This window comes from Oncorhynchus mykiss, chromosome 32 (genome assembly GCF_013265735.2).
Source record: "Oncorhynchus mykiss isolate Arlee chromosome 32, USDA_OmykA_1.1, whole genome shotgun sequence".
NCBI lineage: Eukaryota > Metazoa > Chordata > Actinopteri > Salmoniformes > Salmonidae > Oncorhynchus > Oncorhynchus mykiss.
This window is the reverse complement of record NC_050572.1, coordinates 16,587,190-16,605,206: the sequence shown is the minus strand read 5'-3', so window position 1 is coordinate 16,605,206 and position 18,017 is coordinate 16,587,190. Positions and strand designations below refer to the sequence as shown.

General features: G+C 43.6%; 2 protein-coding genes across 9 annotated transcripts in view; one reads left to right on the top strand and one right to left on the bottom strand.

Moving 5' to 3' along the window:
- Positions 1 to 1,608, bottom strand: part of LOC110488017 (epsilon-sarcoglycan) — a 33,291-nt gene extending 31,683 nt beyond the window's left edge. For 3 of the 4 annotated variants that reach the window (XM_021559969.2, XM_021559970.2, XM_021559972.2), the window contains exon 1: positions 1,444 to 1,608. In XM_021559969.2, coding sequence (XP_021415644.1) covers positions 1,444 to 1,480 — 37 coding nt within the window. In that variant the 5' untranslated portion in view covers positions 1,481 to 1,608. The remainder of the gene's footprint in view (positions 1 to 1,443) is intronic. The other variant, XM_021559971.2, reaches the window with a different exon arrangement.
- The window catches only part of LOC110489394 (neurabin-1), an 89,312-nt gene continuing 71,399 nt past the window's right edge, over positions 105 to 18,017 (top strand). For 4 of the 5 annotated variants that reach the window (XM_036971345.1, XM_036971346.1, XM_036971343.1 and 1 more), the window contains exons 1-2: positions 4,456 to 4,682; positions 6,573 to 8,134. In XM_036971345.1, the coding sequence (XP_036827240.1) occupies positions 6,722 to 8,134 (1,413 nt within the window). In that variant the 5' untranslated portion in view covers positions 4,456 to 4,682; positions 6,573 to 6,721. Of the gene's footprint in view, positions 745 to 4,455; positions 4,683 to 6,572; positions 8,135 to 18,017 lie in introns of those variants that run through there. The other variant, XM_036971344.1, reaches the window with a different exon arrangement.

Here is an 18,017-nt window from a genome sequence, read left to right as displayed (position 1 = left end):
TATGCATTTATGGACCAACCCGACCTTGGGCACACAGCAGCCTTAGCCAAAAATAGTCTTTATTAATGTCATTGGCCACACATAGAAAAAAGAGCTTGTCTCCTGAAAGGCTGGCTAGGCAGCAAGGGGATGTCCTCTGTCCTGTTATTCTTTCCAATCAGCAGTGTAAGGTGGAGGAAGGTGGATCAGTCTGTAATTTCCGGTCAGGGGGAATGCATGTGCATTTAGTTCTCATTAAAACTACACAGACTTATGGGAGCGCTATTAGATTTGATCTAGCCTTTGGTCTCTCTCTCTAGACCGGAGTGATCCTACATGGAAGTGAAACTGTGCTCTGTGTCTGCCTCTATAGGCAGTGATCCTACCTGGAAGTGAAACTGTGCTCTGTGTCTGCCTCTATAGGCAGTGGTCGCTAGCAGGGGAAACTGTGCTCTGTGTCTGCCTCGATAGGCAGTGGTCGCTAGCAGGGGAAACTGTGCTCTGTGTCTGCCTCTATAGGCAGTCTATAGGCAGTGATCGCTAGCAGGGGAAACTGTGCTCTGTGTCTGCCTCGATAGGCAGTGGTCGCTAGCAGGGGAAACTGTGCTCTGTGTCTGCCTCTATAGGCAGTGATCGCTAGCAGGGGAAACTGTTGCCTGTGTCTGCCTATATAGGCAGTGGTCGCTAGCAGGGGAGGACCACAGCAAACTCAGACGTCCCTACTGTACCTAACCTAAACTTGGAGCACAACCATTCTGGACTAAGGTAACAATGAGCATATTTTTTTCGTTGCAGCTGTGATTAAATAATATTAACGTGGTGAGGAAAGATGTTTTCACACGTGATTACTATAGTATTCAATATGGCTTTTGTAGCCTAGGCTACATATAGCAGACTAAACTCCACTCCAGGCTACATGTCATGCAAAAATATGAGAAATGCATTGAGAAATATATGAGAAATGCAAGATGAAGAGTAACATCTTCTCATGAATTGCAGGACTGATGACATACTGTAGCATAGACGTACTAGGTGTAATAATATTGGTAGTGTATTATACATGTGTAACACCTGAGCTAAATAAGGTGATACGTTGTGTCAGTGAAACAGAATGTTGGAGGAACATGCTAACCAACAACACATCCTTGGAGGAATAGCAACATTGTTGCAAAATAACGTTAATAGTAAAATAGTTATATTGTAGCTACTAATAACTAACAATACCATATCCTAAATAGCGCGTTTTCTATCTAGATAAATACAAGTAGATTTAAACGACAAGGCACCTTTTCCCTGAATAACTTGATAGCAAGTTAACGTTAGCTATTTGTTCCATGACAGTGTGAAGAAATGACCAGCCCACCAACCACATAGCTGTACCATGCTAGCTTGCTAATAGCTAACATTCATAACATGAAAAGGCGTGCCTATTTCTCAATATTTCCATTTTAAATCTATACATACCCATATAAATCCATACAGGAACAACCGTTGTGTCCATTTTTCATTGGAGTCGGGTGAATTTTACATGGAAAAATATGTTTTTCTCATCGCTAGTGGTTTGACAGCCATAACAAGCATCCCTGAAATTCCAGCCTCCGCCTCCTCCTTCCCGAGCGCTTTCATTGGTTGGAACATCTGGCGCAGAAACTGGAAAATAAAATGAGCAGTCAAATGATAATCTATAGCAAATTATGCAAATCAGTGGGGCAACTCCTATCATAAAAATGGGAATGATGCAATTTTATCTAAATTAAAAAGCATCACAATTTCAATTTACATAATCGAGTCACTAAAACAACGATCTGTCCGTCTGTGTTTCTGTCTGTCTGTCTGTCTGTCTCTCTCTCTCTCTCTTTCTCTCACTCACTCCCTCCCCCCTCTCTCTCCCTCTCTCAATTCAATTTCAATTTAAGGGGCATGGGAAACATATGTTATTGGCATGGAAAACAGATGTTTACATTGCCAACCAAGTGAAATGGATAATAAACAGAAGTGAAATAAACAATAAAAAAATAACATTAAACATTACACTCTCAAAAGTTCAAAAATAATAAAGATATTTCAAGTGTCATATTATGTCTATATACAAATCGTTAAAGTACAAAGGGGAAAATAAATAAACATACATTTCAGTTCTATTTAGAATGGTTTTGGTTCTTCACTGGTGGCCCTTTTCTTGTGGCAACAGGTCACAAATCTTGCTGCTGTGATTTCACATTGTGGTATTTCACTCAGTAGATATGGAAGTCTATCAAAATTTTATTTGTTTTCGAATTCTTTGTGGGTCTGTGTAATCTGAGGGAAATATGTGTCTCTAATAGGGTCACACATTTAGCAGGAGGTTAGGAAGTGTAGCTCAGTTTCCACCTAATTTTGTGTGCAGTGGGCAAAAAAATAGGTGGAAACTGAGATGCACTTCCTAACTGCCTCTCTCGCTCTGTGCCTTGCTTCTAAAATTATGTAGATGTGATATTGACCCTGCGTGACCAACACAACCCCTCCATCCCTACCACCCCTCCTTGCAATGTGTAAGTCCAGCTGTAAAGAGGGCAGTGAGATGTCTGAGAAGTCTATTAAAATCTGTTCTCCCCCTGTGGTGAACCAGAGCAGACAGATGGCCATGCTCAGCCCCTCAGCCCCCTTTCCTCTTTGGGCTATTCAGCTCAGACAAGGGTCCTGAAGAAGGAAGAAAGGGTCAGTCACTCTTAAAGGCCCAGTACAGTTAAAATTAATGTTTTTCTGTGTTTTGGATCATATTATGAAACAGCTGATGTAACTAACACTGTCTGAAAATATTTGATCAGTGTTATTTTCTGGTTGAAAATCCAATCTTCACAGGACCGTCTAATTAGCAGGTTTGCATGGGCGGGGGTTTCGGCTATCCATGGTGACATCATCATGCAGTAAATTAGTTAATAGTCAAATAAAAAACGTAGTTCCAAACCTTTCTACCAATGACAGAACGTTTTCAGCCCCCCCCCCCCCCCCCCCCCCCCCCACTCAGATCAGTCCAACAAAATTATTTTCTGCCCATTTTAATGGAAATCTATTACAGTAAGGTACTTAATTGTTACCCAGAAATGATTTGATATTGATATAGAAACAGCTGCGTTGGGCCTTTAAGTCTCCATCTTTGCTCCCTTGGAGTTTATTATGCTGGGCACAGATACAGCAGGACACACTGGTAATGCTTTTTCCACCACAAGTCTTTAGAAAGGTTCTGTTCCGGCATATATGATCAACGAGTGTGATCAACGATACGGTAGTATATTAAATGTGTAGAGATTTTTTATAATGATTTTGATTGGGTGCATTCAATGCACTGTGAAGAATAGCATAGCATCTCCTGTTCTCTGCAGTTCCGGGATGTTTTTCTTTCTCAATTTCCAATAAAAAAAAATTGGTTGCTTAGCAACATGTAGAGATTTGAGGTGCTAGTAATTGTGGGTGGAGATGGTGAGTGTATTTCATAATATAGCCTATATACTGTAGTCTATATGGGGATTCCCATTCATTGGCCAGTTGAGGACTAAACACTGTAGTCAGTGGGGGAAACCATGTTGGTCAATACAAGCCTTCTAGAATTGTGCTGTATTAGCGCATGCCTTTACTCTGCCCGGGATCTCATTTTCTAAACAGACAAGCCTTTGATCCAGGTGATCATCATGCCAATGTGAAATCTATTTATCTCATAATGAACTGCATCAAATCTGATCCTCTCCCCTTTCTTCATTGCATCCCCAATATGATCATGTCAAGTGAAGTGTACTAAATACAAAATATGACTATAATAATACCACAGTGAGAACTTGTTGTGATAGTGAAGTGTCCATGATGTTGACATTAGTAAAACGGCATCCCCACATTAAAAATGGAATAATGAGCCCCTTTCAGATCCCAAAGATCCCTAGGTTCTTAATCACATGGCCCAGTCAGCTGCATATGCTATAAGCTGGCTCCTTTGACGCAATACTTTTATTCTAATATGTTGTGTTCTTAGATTCATATGGTGTGTGGTGGTACATGTAACCCATTAGGTACTGTAAATGGTAGGATAAGTAAGTTTAACCTAACACTAACCCTAACCTTAACCACACTGCTAACCTTAAGCCTAACCCTAACCTTAAATGAAGACCAAAAAGCACATTTTTGTTTTCATAAATTTGTATGATCATGTCAATTTTGACTTTGCGGCTGTGGTAACTAGTGACAACCATAGTAAAGCCAGTGAAGTTATTTGTGGTGGTATTTTTGCCAGACTGCACTTTACTGGACCAAACCATTACTGCGATAAGGTTAAACACCTGCCACATGTGTATGCCATTTGCAAAACGTCATATTTCCTAAATGTAAAATATGTTTTTGTTACTAGTTGATTAAGATATATAAGATGTTTTCACCTTAGAAAACATCCAGTTGCGCACCCTTCATTGAGATGGAATATTTAATAGCGTCGGCTCCCACATTGTGCACACGGCAGCATCACCCATTCATTGCCTGCAATGGCGTTGTTTAGCGGTGTGTAGACCACGGCTTGTGTGTCAAAGTGTCAATAGGGCGACATAATACTGGACTATCGACGGGCTTGAATGGAAATGTCGTATTGGAGGGGATTTATAACGATAGCAGAGTATTTCATGTGAATTTTTACTGGACTATTTTATGTCGCGGTCATTCATCACATGAATCAATGAACGAACGTAAGTCACTCTTTTGTTTTGTGCTTTGTGAAACATCGAGAGTAGCCTGGTAGAAACAGTTAACTTCTGCTTTTTCTATACATGATAAACAACACTATGCAGTAGCCCTATCGTTTTCCTTTACATGGGCTACTGAAATTAAATAATGTATTATAATATATAGAGTTCAAGTGGAGCTGACAACCATGCCTGTGTGGGTGATGCGCGTCTATCTGTTCGACGTAGGATAAAGCTCGAGCGGGCGGAAACAATGTTACACGTTCGAGTTTTATCTTCTGCATCTAGAAGTTTACCATTTATGTCCGACGTTGATAAAATGGCTGGGCGGATAGGCTACTGCTTTCCGAAAAATATTCTAGCACGTTTATCTTGTTTATCATAGCAGCAACGGGTGCATTTGCAGAACGTTGCAATTTTGCATTTTTGTTGACCAGCTGATGATGAAAACATTTTGTAAAATTTATCCGATATCTTTTCACTTTGCAACATTTAAAAATGTATCTTTGTTCTCGTGTATCCTAGTGTTTTCCACCTGATACCCTACGTAGCCCATGTGGGATTTTTTTTATTAGCAAATGTGAATTTCACAAACAGGGTGGTATGATGAAATTACATTAATATAATAGTAATAACACATACAAACACATTTGAAATAAGGGCATTTTATATTGAAATGAAAATTGCGTTGTTCATACTAAATTATATAAACATTATGTAAACAAATGGAATCCACAGTGTATTTGGATCGTTTTTATCAATGGATTATATCACAGTTATGTGTGTGGTGTGTAAACAACTCCCCCTTGCACCCTTTCCCAAAAACCCTCCGTCTAGCCTGCATTTTTCTGCCTGCCTGTCTTTATGAGCTGAACTGTCCTTCAGTCCTTGACTTAATCGAGATGATCATGCAGAATGCCTCGGGCCGGGGCGGTGGGGAGACAGTAAACTACATGGTCAGACCTCGGGTTTAGGATAGGCTTCTATCCTACACGGAAAATATTAACATTAGCTACATAATGGAGAGAAGGCATGTCTCTATCACACAAACATTGAATTTATGTTACAAGATGCTATAGTTCACATTTGTTCATGTATTCAACAATGTTCAAGATGTTTCATGTTTAGTTGAGTCTCTATCTTCAGATGGCCCACACATGATTTCAATCACCCATATTGATCAGTGCTTGTTTTAGCTTACACGTGAGGAAGTGAGTATTGATTAGATAAATGGGTCAACTCACTGCTTTCTAAACAGAGGCATCTTTACCATCAGAATGTGTTTTAGTATTGATGGGTATAAATCCATACAGTTGAATATCGGGATATTCTTTTTGACAATATTTCGTATTGTATCGTTTTGACAATATTGCAATATTTTTTGGGGCACTAGTAAAACTCCAGTACTTTTCCTTCATAGATTGTTCTCCATCTTATTTTTAAATAGGGAGCCAATTTGTTTTCAGCACTTTTATTTCCATGACTGATCAAAAATAGTTTTCTCATGGCTCTCTCTTGTTCCTCTGCAGCAAACATATGGTGATCAATATGTTTGGACTACGGAATCGCAATAAAATCACAGTATTGAATCGCAATACATATAGAATCGTGATAATCTCAATACATATCGTATTGGCACCTAAGTATCACGATAATAACATATCGTAAGGTCCCTGGCAATTCCCAGCCCTAGCTTTTAGAGGGCAAATATAATTTATATTCAGTGCATTTCTTGTGCTAAGATTAAGTTAATTCATGCTAGGAATGGTGTTTATGAAATGTTCTGATGCTTGATTGCAATTGATCTTCACCTCATATTGTAGTGTAAAGCATAATTATGACAGTTTGGTTGGTATCTCTTGTATCTAACAGGCATCGCCTTTTCTCTCCCAGGTGTCCATGGCCCCTAATGAAGTGTGAAATCAAATCACAGTGATAATCACACAGGCAGGAAACTCGCTGGATACTACAGTAGTATATGTGAGATGAAGGCCCAGCGATGCTGCTGAGATCCCCTCCACCTCCTCATCTCTGACGCCATCATGCTGAAGACGGAGGCCTCAGGGGAGAGGAGCAATCTCCGGAGCGCCTCTCCCCACCGCAACGCCTACAGGACCGAGTTCCAGGCCCTAAAGAAGGCCTTCGACCAGCCAACCCGGCAGGACAGCAAGGAGCCCCAGCTCAAGGACACTGAGCGGGTCACCCAGCGCCGGGGACGACAGTATGGTGCCCATGTTAGCCGCATCAAGGACATGTTCATGCAGATGCAGGGCACAGAGAGCTCTGGTACTTCCACCAGGCGGGAAGACCCGTCGCCTCAGAAGATGACCAAGCCCACCAACTTCATCAACAAGGTTGATGGCTCAGTCATCAAGCTCACGCAACACCCTATAACGGACCGGACCAGCGCAGGGTCAAAGGTCGTAGAGGCCAGGAAGTTGTTTGAGCAGCAGTCACGTGATGCGTCCCAATCGCCTGTCTACTCCTATGGCCGGGAGAAGAGGGGTTCCCATGAGCACCTGGATGACTGGCGAGGGTCGCGCTCCAACAGGGGCAGCACAGACTCCCTGGACTCACAGTGTTCCAGGACGGAAGCCCAGTCGCCCACCGTGAGCCAGCTGAGTGCTGTGTTTGAGAACGTCGACCACCAGGGAGGGGGAGGAGGGGGCCCATTCCGGCGAGGACGGGCACTCTACTCCCCTGATAACTTCCACCGGCACTGCGACCTCAGCGAAGATGACTCGCGCCAATCCCCGGTGCGTGGTGGAGGGTACAGGAACCGCGTGGGGGGCAAACTTCCCGTGTCCTCATCCTCAGAAGACCTCCTCAGCCCTAGCCCGCTGTCAGAGACGGTGGAGCTAAAACCCTTCCTGCATGAGGAGGAGCCCCAGGAGAGAGAGGAGACAGCAGGGGAGTTAGGACAGAGGGACAGAGAGAGACATCCCGTAAGGGCCACCACCAACGGAGGGGAAGTGAACGGATCGTATGAGGAGAAGCAGGCGGAGGAAACCGACAGCTCCAGAGAGACGTCAGGAGTCTGCACAGACTCAAGGCCCCCAAATGATGCCACCGTCGGGGACAAGACTTCCGAGGACACCTATGATACCCCAGGTACCCCAGCCCAGGATGAAGCCCAGGATGAGGCAGAAGCCCGTGGGGAGGAGGTGGAGGTGGAGAATGCCTCCTCCAGGCCCAGGGTCTTTCCAGAGGACCAGGCAGAAGAGCCCAATGAGGAATACAGTGGGAACGAGAGGGTGATTTTTAACGCGGACGGAGACGCTTGCTACCAGGGATGGGGGGAGAGCTGTACTGACCCTGAGGATGACCTTTACGGTGATGATGACGTCATCTATGACCCTGGGAATGATCTTACTGAGATCCCTGGTCTACCAGAGGAAGAGAAGGAGGATATCCCTCCGAAGAGGAAACTACGCTTCAGCACCAAACCCATGATGGTAAGTCTGTTTTTTCATGTTGTGGCCTTTGACCTCATCAGTGTTGGGTAATATTTCTGGCTGTAAGGTGCTGGGTCAGTTTCATATTTCCCCCACTAATGCTTAAGGTTAGGATTGATGGAGGAAAATGTGACCCTAGATCTGTTAACATTTAATGTTTTTCGGGTCATATAATTATGATGAGATAATCTGAGTTTAGCCGACTCCCTTCATGTCCCAAAATACCATTTATAATACCATTAGTCAGGTAATACCATCAGTCAGATGATACCATTAGTCAAGTGATACTATTTGTCAGGTGATACCATCAGTCAGGTGATACAATCAGTCAAGTGATACCATTAGTCAAGTGATACCATTAGTCAGGTGATACCATTTGTCAGGTGATACCATTAGTCAGGTGATACCATCAGTCAGGTAATACCATTAGTCAAGTGATACCATCAGTCAGGTGATACCATCAGTCAGGTGATACCATTAGTCAGGTGATACCATTAGTCAAGTGATACCATTAGTCAGGTGATACCATCAGTCAGGTGATACCATCAGTCAGGTGATACCATCAGTCAGGTGATACCATTAGTCAGGTGATACCATTAGTTAGGTAATACCATTCGTCAGGTGATACCATCAGTCAGGTGATACCATTAGTCAGGTAACTTGTATTTGGAGATTTGAAAATAGAACACTCCTCAACCTACAGCACCAATGGTAGCTATGCCTCTCTGATGAAGAGGATGATGATGATTATGAGCAGTAGAGCGTAACAGCCATAAACTTATTTAACTATCTAGACAAAGCCTGGGGGTCTGGTAGCAATGTGGTATTCGGGGTCACACTGCTGCCTTCTGGGTAATGTGTGCATGAAAAGCTAACCGTAATCATTCTGGCTCAGCGGCCAGTCGGTCTTCACACCGGTAGAGACGTTGATGTGTTTTAACCTCCATTCCATGAGTCTGTCAGTCAGTTCATCAATGTTCTTGGTATTATTCACTAGCCACAAAACGGAAGCAAAGTGGCTGAAGTGGGCAGGGGCTACCTGAACTTGTTTTGGTTTAAGTTGTAAATGTTTTGCTACGGTGTGAACTAATGAATACGACCCAGGTCTCCAAGTGGGAAATGGTGTGGATTGATTGGGTAACATTGTGAGCTGTGCATTAGACGTGTGTATCCTGCTGAGTCATGTAAAGTACATTTCTCAGAATATGAAACAGGACAAGGAATTACATTGATGTAGATTTTTAGAATATGTTTGCATCACATTTATCCATAGCAGGTCAGATGAATTCAGCAAATGTATTCTGAATATATAAAACTCTTTATGTTATTACAGTTCTTTTTTCAAGGGATTACATCCAGTTTATAATGGGTGCGTCTCGATTCAAATTCCTCCAGTTGGTTTATTTCCTTGTTCTTGAAGATCTGTTAACTCTCTGGGAAACAATGACTTCCCTGTCTGTGTTATTGCTACTGATATGAACAATAACACTGATCAAGAACTGTGTGTGTGTGAGAGAAGGGAGTGTGTGTTGTGTGTTAGTGTGTGTGCGTGTGCGCGTGCTAGTGTGTGTGTGTGAAGGGAGTGTCTATCAAGATCAGAGGCTAGCTAAGACAAACATTCCACAGGTTTGGGATCGATCCTATTAACATGCTGTAACGGAGTAGAACAATTACCCCAGTTATATGTGATGTTGGACCGCTAATCTTCCTTACACACACACACAGGAGCAGCCGGAACACACACTCATGGAGGCACATAAACGCACACACCAGCACACACACATATATACACACGTGTGTGCTGTTGCCTTTCCCTTACCGAAGAGGATAGGATCAGCGAGGTTTACGTTTTCGTACAGAATGAAGTATATCATCTTCTTTGAATACCATTATCAGATCACATCCCCACGCTACGCAAAAAGGTTATTCTCAGATAAGCCAGCTGATCGTAAACGTAATACTGTATATAGGTCTGCCAGCCGTGCTGCCCAATGTATTATAATGATGCAAATAAACCATAACCAGCCATCACAATATGTAACAGTGACTGCTTTTAAAACATGAATATTGGGTTAAGAGTTCAACCATTTCATCCCACTGCTCCTATTAATATACAATATAAGAACTCAAAACATTTCCAAAGAGCTATAAAGAGGTTATTGTTCCAAGACAGTCTGTGTTTGTGCATGTGTGTGATACAATAATAGAAAATACAAAAACTACACATTGTGGACCATTCAAATTGAGTTTTGAGACTCTAAAATCAATCATGGTCAAATGTGTGTGTGTGAGAGTAAATGTTAAGCAGCTCCAGACATCTGTTCTCCCAGAGAAGGTATTACCTCTTGCTCTTTAATCATATATAATATTAAACCGAGGCAGTGTTTCTTTCTCCTTCTCTATCTCTCCCCTCTCCTTCTCTATCTCTCTCCCCTCTCTCTCTCCCCTCTCCTTCTCTATCTCTCTCCCCTCTCTCTCCCCTCTCCTTCTCTATCTCTCTCCTCTCCTTCTCTATCTCTCTCCCCTCTCTCTCTCCCCTCTCCTTCTCTATCTCTCCCCTCTCCTTCTCTATCTCTCTCCCCTCTCTCTCTCCCCTCTCCTTCTCTATCTCTCTCCCCTCTCTCTCCCCTCTCCTTCTCTATCTCTCTCCCCTCTCTCTCTCCCCTCTCCTTCTCTATCTCTCTCCCCTCTCTCTCCCCTCTCCTTCTCTATCTCTCTCCTCTCCTTCTCTATCTCTCTCCCCTCTCTCTCTCCCCTCTCCTTCTCTATCTCTCTCCCCTCTCTCTCTCCCCTCTCCTTCTCTATCTCTCTCTCTCCCCTCTCCTTCTCTATCTCTCTCTCTCCCCTCTCCTTCTCTATCTCTCTCCCTTCTCTCTTCCCTCTCCTCTCTCTCTCCCCTCTCCTCTCTCTCTCCCCTCTCCTCTCTCTCTTCCCTCTCCTTCTCTCTCTCTCTCCTCTCCTTCTCTATCTCTCTCCCCTCTCTCTCTCCTCTCCTTCTCTATCTCTCTCCCCTCTCTCTCTCCTCTCCTTCTCTATCTCTCTCCCCTCTCTCTCCCCTCTCCTTCTCTATCTCTCTCCCCTCTCTCTCCCCTCTCCTTCTCTATCTCTCTCCCCTCTCTCTTCCCTCTCCTCTCTCTCCCCTCTCCTCTCTCTCTCCCCTCTCCTCTCTCTCTTCCCTCTCCTCTCTCTCTCCCCTCTCCTTCTCTATCTCTCTCCTCTCCTCTCTCTCTTCCCTCTCCTCTCTCTCTCCCCTCTCCTTCTCTCTCTCTCTCTCTCCTCTCTCTCTCCCCTCTATCTCTCTCCCTTCTCTCTCTTCCCTCTCCTCTCTCTCTCCCCTCTCCCCTCTCCTCTCTCTCTCCCCTCTCATTCTCTATCTCTCTCCCCTCTCTCTCTCCCATCTCCTTTTCTCTCTCTCCCACAGCGAACAAACAGTGTTCTGTCTTTTGTTCCGGCTCATGAAAGAGACCGAGATATTTCTCCCTGAGCTTGGCCCTTCACTGGGGCTGACCACGCAGGAGACCCGCTTGACCCCGAGGCAGGCAAACTTACAATGAAGAACATTGAAAAGAATAGATGTAGTCAGTTAATCTTACTTAAAAAATATATGTAATATGTCTTGGTGCCTCTCAAAGCGGATAAAATGATCTTGACATCCCGTTTCTAAACCTGCAGTTGCTACATACATTTTTGGAGTTATAAATGAATTATATTTACCTATTGATTCTTGAAGAATTTAACTTATGAATAACTCATGAGTTTAAAGTACTACTTGATATTGGTATTTTGTTAGGATCCCCATTAGCTGTTGCGAAAGCAGCTATTCTTCCTGGGGTCCACACAAAACATATCATACCGCATCAGAACCCAAAATGTTTACTCCAATGTTTGTAAACAAAGTAAATGTAAACACGCACTATATAGACTATAAACATGGTTAAAACTATAATCTTGATATAATGGATGGTCAATTCTTTCATTCACTCTCAGTCCTTTTCATGTCTATTCATTTGAGAGTGGTTACATTTCTCGTGCTCCAGTCCTCAGCTTTTCTGTTGTTTCAACCTCTGATTCCTGCTTTAATAGATCTGAGAATCTATTTGGAGGCTGCTGGTGGCTTGGGGAAAACTGGTACATAAGCTTGTGGCGGCTGGCGATATAAAAACACACTTTGTTTGTTCCTTTCTGCATTGATGCACACAGATGCAGAAATATCTATTTATGCCAATATACGTCTCTATACAAACAGAATGCTTGTTTAACTAACTGATTTTTATTGTATATATCTAGGCACCAGATGATCTCCATACACCCATTTATCTGTCAGTGTGTGGAGGGACATTGCTCGGCTCGTCTGAGGCAGAGCCAGCCTCTTTTCATGGAGGGTCTGGGTCTGACACATAGGACATCAGTCTTACTGGTCATTGGAGCCACTCAGCTTATCCTTGGCATCATGGCCTCCTCAGCCAGTCATTGGTTGCATCCAAAAAGGCAGCCTTTTGCCTACTTAGTGCACTACTTATGACCAGGGCCCATTGGGCTGTAAAGAGAATAGGGTGCCATTTAGGGCGCATACATGGCCAGGCTACGGCACATCTCAAGACTCTGCTGTGCTGCTGTGTTACTGTGCAGCTCCCTCTGTAGCTTCCAGGTTCTACAGTCACAGTTCATATCATATAGGATTAGAATGGTCAATCCAGAACATGAGAAATGGGATGCTTTAGGATTCTTTGATCTATATAGCTCACCCTTAATCCACATTGAATCATTCTGGGGAATAGCAGAATACTTACACAGAGAAATACAGTACTATGTGCCATTGCACCAAGGACTTTTCAACATTACCCTTAGTAACTAACTGTCTGTTCTAATTGAATGGTCATTTGCTCTTGTTCAGGATACTGGTAATCCTAACAAGGGCCTCTACCACCTCTTTCTGAGATTCTCTCCCTGTCACTGTCCCCTCTCCTCTTCATTGCCTTTAGTAAATACTGGCTCTTGTGACAGCTTCCTTGCCTGAGACCTAGAAACCTATGTGAGCTCTCCAAGCTATCACAGAGGCTTTAGCTCAATGGGCCACCACAGTCATGTGGTCTGAAGGAGACTCTGGTTCAAACCCAGTGGGTCACACCTACTGATGTGTGGGACATATAGTCCCTTGCTTTCTCTGATTCCTTCCCTATCGTCCTCCACTTGAATGGTGTTTATAGCAGCTGTAATGAAATGTTTGTGTCTAATATGGAAAAGTTGTTTTTGCCTCAGCTGTGACATCTTGATTTCCTAATGGAATGAAGCACATGTGAAGGACTGACTGGTAGGCAAAGGCACTAGTGAATGAACATTGAAGTGATTGTGTAATTGTATCCTCTCTGTGCTGCACTTACATCAAATAGGCTAGTGTTTAGTCCGTTAGGGTTTTTGCTCACCGTTTAGCCTACTGTACTCAATCAGTTACATGCTGAGTAGTGAAGAATGTAGCTCTGAAGAACCAAAGGCATATTAAATCAATGTGGAGAGGAGTAGGTCTATTCTGAGAGGGGCTGAATTTATTGAACAGTCAGCATTACGGAGAAAGTATGGACAGTTTTATGTTGTACTCTACCTTTGTTTTCATTTGACTCTGATAAAGGGTTGGGATTGTCTAGGTCAGGGTGTTAGTGTGTTAGTGTGAATTCCTCTACAAATGAATCCAACCACTTCACATGATTTGACAGTCCATGAAATAACATCATCATCTGATTTTTTCCCCATTTTAAAAAACAAAAATGTTTATGGTATGCAATTAATTGGCAGTTGCTTTGCTGCAACTCCCATCCTCCATAACACAACCAAGCCACACATAACCCGGAAGGTAGCCGCATCAATGTGTCAGAGGAAACACCATATACCTGGCGACTGTGTCAGCATGCATTGCATCTGGCCCGCCACAGGAGTTGCTAGAGTGTGATGGCACAGGAACATCCCTGCCAGCCAAACCCTAACCTGGATGATGCTGGGCCATTTGTGGGTCTCCTGGGAACAGACCGCTGCGACAGAGCCTGGACTCGAACCAGGATCTCTAGTGGCACTGCGATGCAGTGCCTTAGACCACTGTTCCACTCGGGAGGCCCCTTCATGTTAGCCTCCTAACAGGATTAGGTCCTCTAGCCTGGTTACAGATCTGTTTGTACTTGAGCCTACAATGCAGACTATCAAAGGTAGTCAGAGGATTAATTGTCTAAAGCACATCTGGACAAGGCTATAGCATAGGGGCTAAAGAGCCTCCGGAAGAGGCTGATATTCAGTGGGACAGAGAGACTGAGGATTTTGTTCGTATACAGTTGAGAGGTTGTTTTCCCTTCTAAATATTCAGAGAGAATTTGGTGGTATTCTTGTGTGAACAAAACCACAGGTCTATGACAATGTCTCTCTCTCTCCATCCCCACCCTCCCTCTGACTGAACTCAGCGAAGCAGTGTGACTCCCTCCCGTCAGACTGAACAATCTGTAATCTGTGTTGGGCTGTAATGAGACCGACCATGTAATCTGTGTTGGTCTGTAATGAGACCGACCATGTAATCTGTGTTGGTCTGTAATGATACTGAATATGTTATCTGTGTTGGTCTGTAATGAGACCGACCATGTAATCTGTGTTGGGCTGTAATGAGACGAAACATGTAATCAGTGATGGGCTGTAAGGAGACCGATCATGTAATCTGTGTTGTGCTGTAATGAGACTGAATATGTAATCTGTGTTGGTCTGTAATGAGGCTGAATTTGTAATATGTGTTGGGCTGTAATGTAATCTGTATTCTTCCACATTTTGTTACAATACAGCCTTATTTTACAATGGATTAAATTAACAAATGATCCTCAGCAATCTACAAACAATATCCCTTAATGACAAAGCAAAAACAGATTTTTAGAAATTTGAGCAAATTTATCAAATATTTTAAACAGAAAGACCTTATTTGAATAACTATTCAGACCCTTTGCTATGAGACTCGAAATTGAGCTCAGATGCATCCTGTTTCCATTGATCGTCCTTGAGATGTTTCTACAACTTGACTGGAGTCCACCTGTGGTAAATTAAATTGATTGGACATGATTTGTAAAGGCACACACCTGTCTATATAAGGTCCCACAGTTGACAGTGCATGTCAGAGCAAAAACCAAGCCATGAGATCAAAGGAATTTTCCGTAGAGCGCCGAGACAGGATTGTGTCGATGCACAGATCTGGGGAAGGGTACCAATTTTTTTTTTTCAACATTGAAGGTGAACACGGTGGTCTCCATCATTCTTAAATGGAAGAAGCTTGGAACCACCAAACTTAGCAATCGGGGGAGAAGGGCCTTGGTCAGGGAGGTGACCAAGAACCCGATGGTCACTTTGATAGAGCTCTAGAGTTCCTCTGTGGAGATGGGAGAACCTTCCAGAAAGGTCGAACTCTGAAGCACAACACCAATCAGGCCTTTACGGTAGAGTGGCCAGACGGAAGGCACTCCTCAGTAAAAGGCACATGACAGCCCGCTTGGAGTTTGTCAAAATGCACCTAAAGACTCAGACCATGAGAAACAAGATTCTCTGGTATGATGAAACCAAGATTGAACTCTTGGCCTGAATGCCAAGCGTCACGTCTGGAGGAAACCTGGCACCATCCCTACGGTGAAGCATGGTGTTGGCAGAATCTTGGGGATGTTGGGGATGTGTTTCAGTGGCGAGGACTGGGAGACTAGTCAGGATCGAGGCAAAGATGAATGGGTCAAAGTACAGAGAGATCCTTGATGAAAACTTGTTCCAGAGCACTCAGGACCTGAGACTGGGGCGAAGGTTCACCTTCCAACAGAAAAACAACCCTAAGCACACAGTCAAGACAACGCAAGAGTGGCTTCAGGACAAGTCTCTGAATTTCCTTGAGTAGCCTAGCCAGAGCCCAGACTTAAACCTGATTGATCATCTCTGGAGAGACCTGAAAATAGCTGTGCAGCAACGCTCCCCATCCAACCTGACAGAGCTTGAGAGGATCTCAGAGAGGAATGGGAGAAACTCCCCAAATACAGGTGTGCCAAGCTTGTAGCGTCATATCCAAGAAGACTTGAGGCTGTAATCACTGCCAAAGGTGCTTCAACAAAGTACTGAGTAAAGGGTCTGAACACTTATGTAAATGTTTTAATTTTTAACAAATTAGCGGACATTTCTGAGGTATTGTGTGTAGATTGATGAGGGGGAAAAATCTATTGAATACGTTTCAGAATAAGGCTGTAACCTAACAAAATTAGGAAAAAGTCAAGGGGTCTGAATACTTTCCGACCGCACTGTTTATCCCTCTGTGTGTATTATTCATGATGTGGTGTTTTTGTTTGCTTGTTTCGGTGACACCCAACCCTTTGGGGTTACATTTGTAATGATCCAGGAAACCTGAGCCGAGGCCTGTGGTTATGGAGGCCTCCTGCCCAGTCCGTCGTCAGTTGTTGGTCGATGATGTGTAGAGAGGTCCGTGTCAGTCGCCTCTCGTCCCCTCCTGTGACTTCACTGTCCTCTCACAGAGGCAGAGCGCGTCGTATTGTCCCGATGCCCTGTTCTTACAGAACACCAGAGGAACATCCCAAATTGCACCCTATTCCCTAGTGCACTACGTAGGGAATGGGGTGCTGTTTGGGACGGAACCTAGGAGGCCTCTTAATAGTGACACAGTGTTCAGTGTTGTGCAGAGCCACCCAGGCAAGAGTGTTACTGCCATCTCACTCCGTGCTCTCGCCCGTTGTGGGTCAGACACTAATGCTTCAGAGATTCTCGGAGGCCAACACGTGGAAAGTTAAAAACACATACAATACAGTATGTTGCGCTGTATACAATGTTCAAGTGAGCTACTGTCATCAACCGAGTGAAGGAATGATGGAATGGTTGAAATTCTCTATGACAGTTTCCATGATATTGTCAGTGTAGCTCACAATCTATCAGGCAACCAACCCAGTCATTCTAAGTCATTCTAACTAGCCTAATGAATAACATGGGATTTGAGAGGGCGTATGGATTGAAGAGACACATTATAGTAGTTAGTGCCTTAACAACCATGGTGCTTTTGTTAGCATGGAGAATGTATGCCCCTCCTGCCCACACATTGTATGCGTTCCAAATGGCACTCTATTCCCTATATTGAGCCCTATGGGCCCTGGTCAAAAGTAGTGCACTACAAAGGGAATAGGGTGCCATTTGGGATGTTACCATTGTATGAGAAGGAGGCGAATGTATGTCAATGAAGGAGACAATTATTGACTTCCCATTCAGGGTCTGTCATTCTTTCTTGGGCAGATAAGCTGCCAACAGGGTCAGCGATTTGGTTCATGTCAAGTAACAAGCCAAGCAAGAAAAAGTAACCTGGATGGATTTATAGGCCTGTATGCAAACATTTCTGGATGGGTTGTCTTTATAGAAATGTCTACCGCTGTGCTTGTCAAGCTGGAGATCTGTTGTTGTGTGTCCCAAATGGCACCCTATTCATGATGTAGTGCACTACTTTTGACCAGGGCCCATAGTTCTGACTCATCACATTCTGTCTCCACAACAACATGCTCTTTTCACAGAGGCCAATGTTACTCTGCTCTGCTCTGCCTGCAGGTTTTGGAAAAGACTGAGGAGGAAACATCTCCCTTCTCTTTCTCTCTTCCTTAGTTTCTCTCTCTCTCTCTCCATTCTCTGTTTCTCTCTAACCCCCCTTCTCTCTCTCTCTCGCTCTCTCTCACTCTCTCTCTCTCTAATGACGAGTAGGCCATCTTAGGTCAGTTAGGATCACCACGTTATTTTAAGAATGTGAAATGTCAGAATAATAGTAGAGAGAATGATTTATTTCAGCTTTTATTTCTTTCATCACATTCCCAGTGGGTCAGAAGTTTACATGCATTCAATT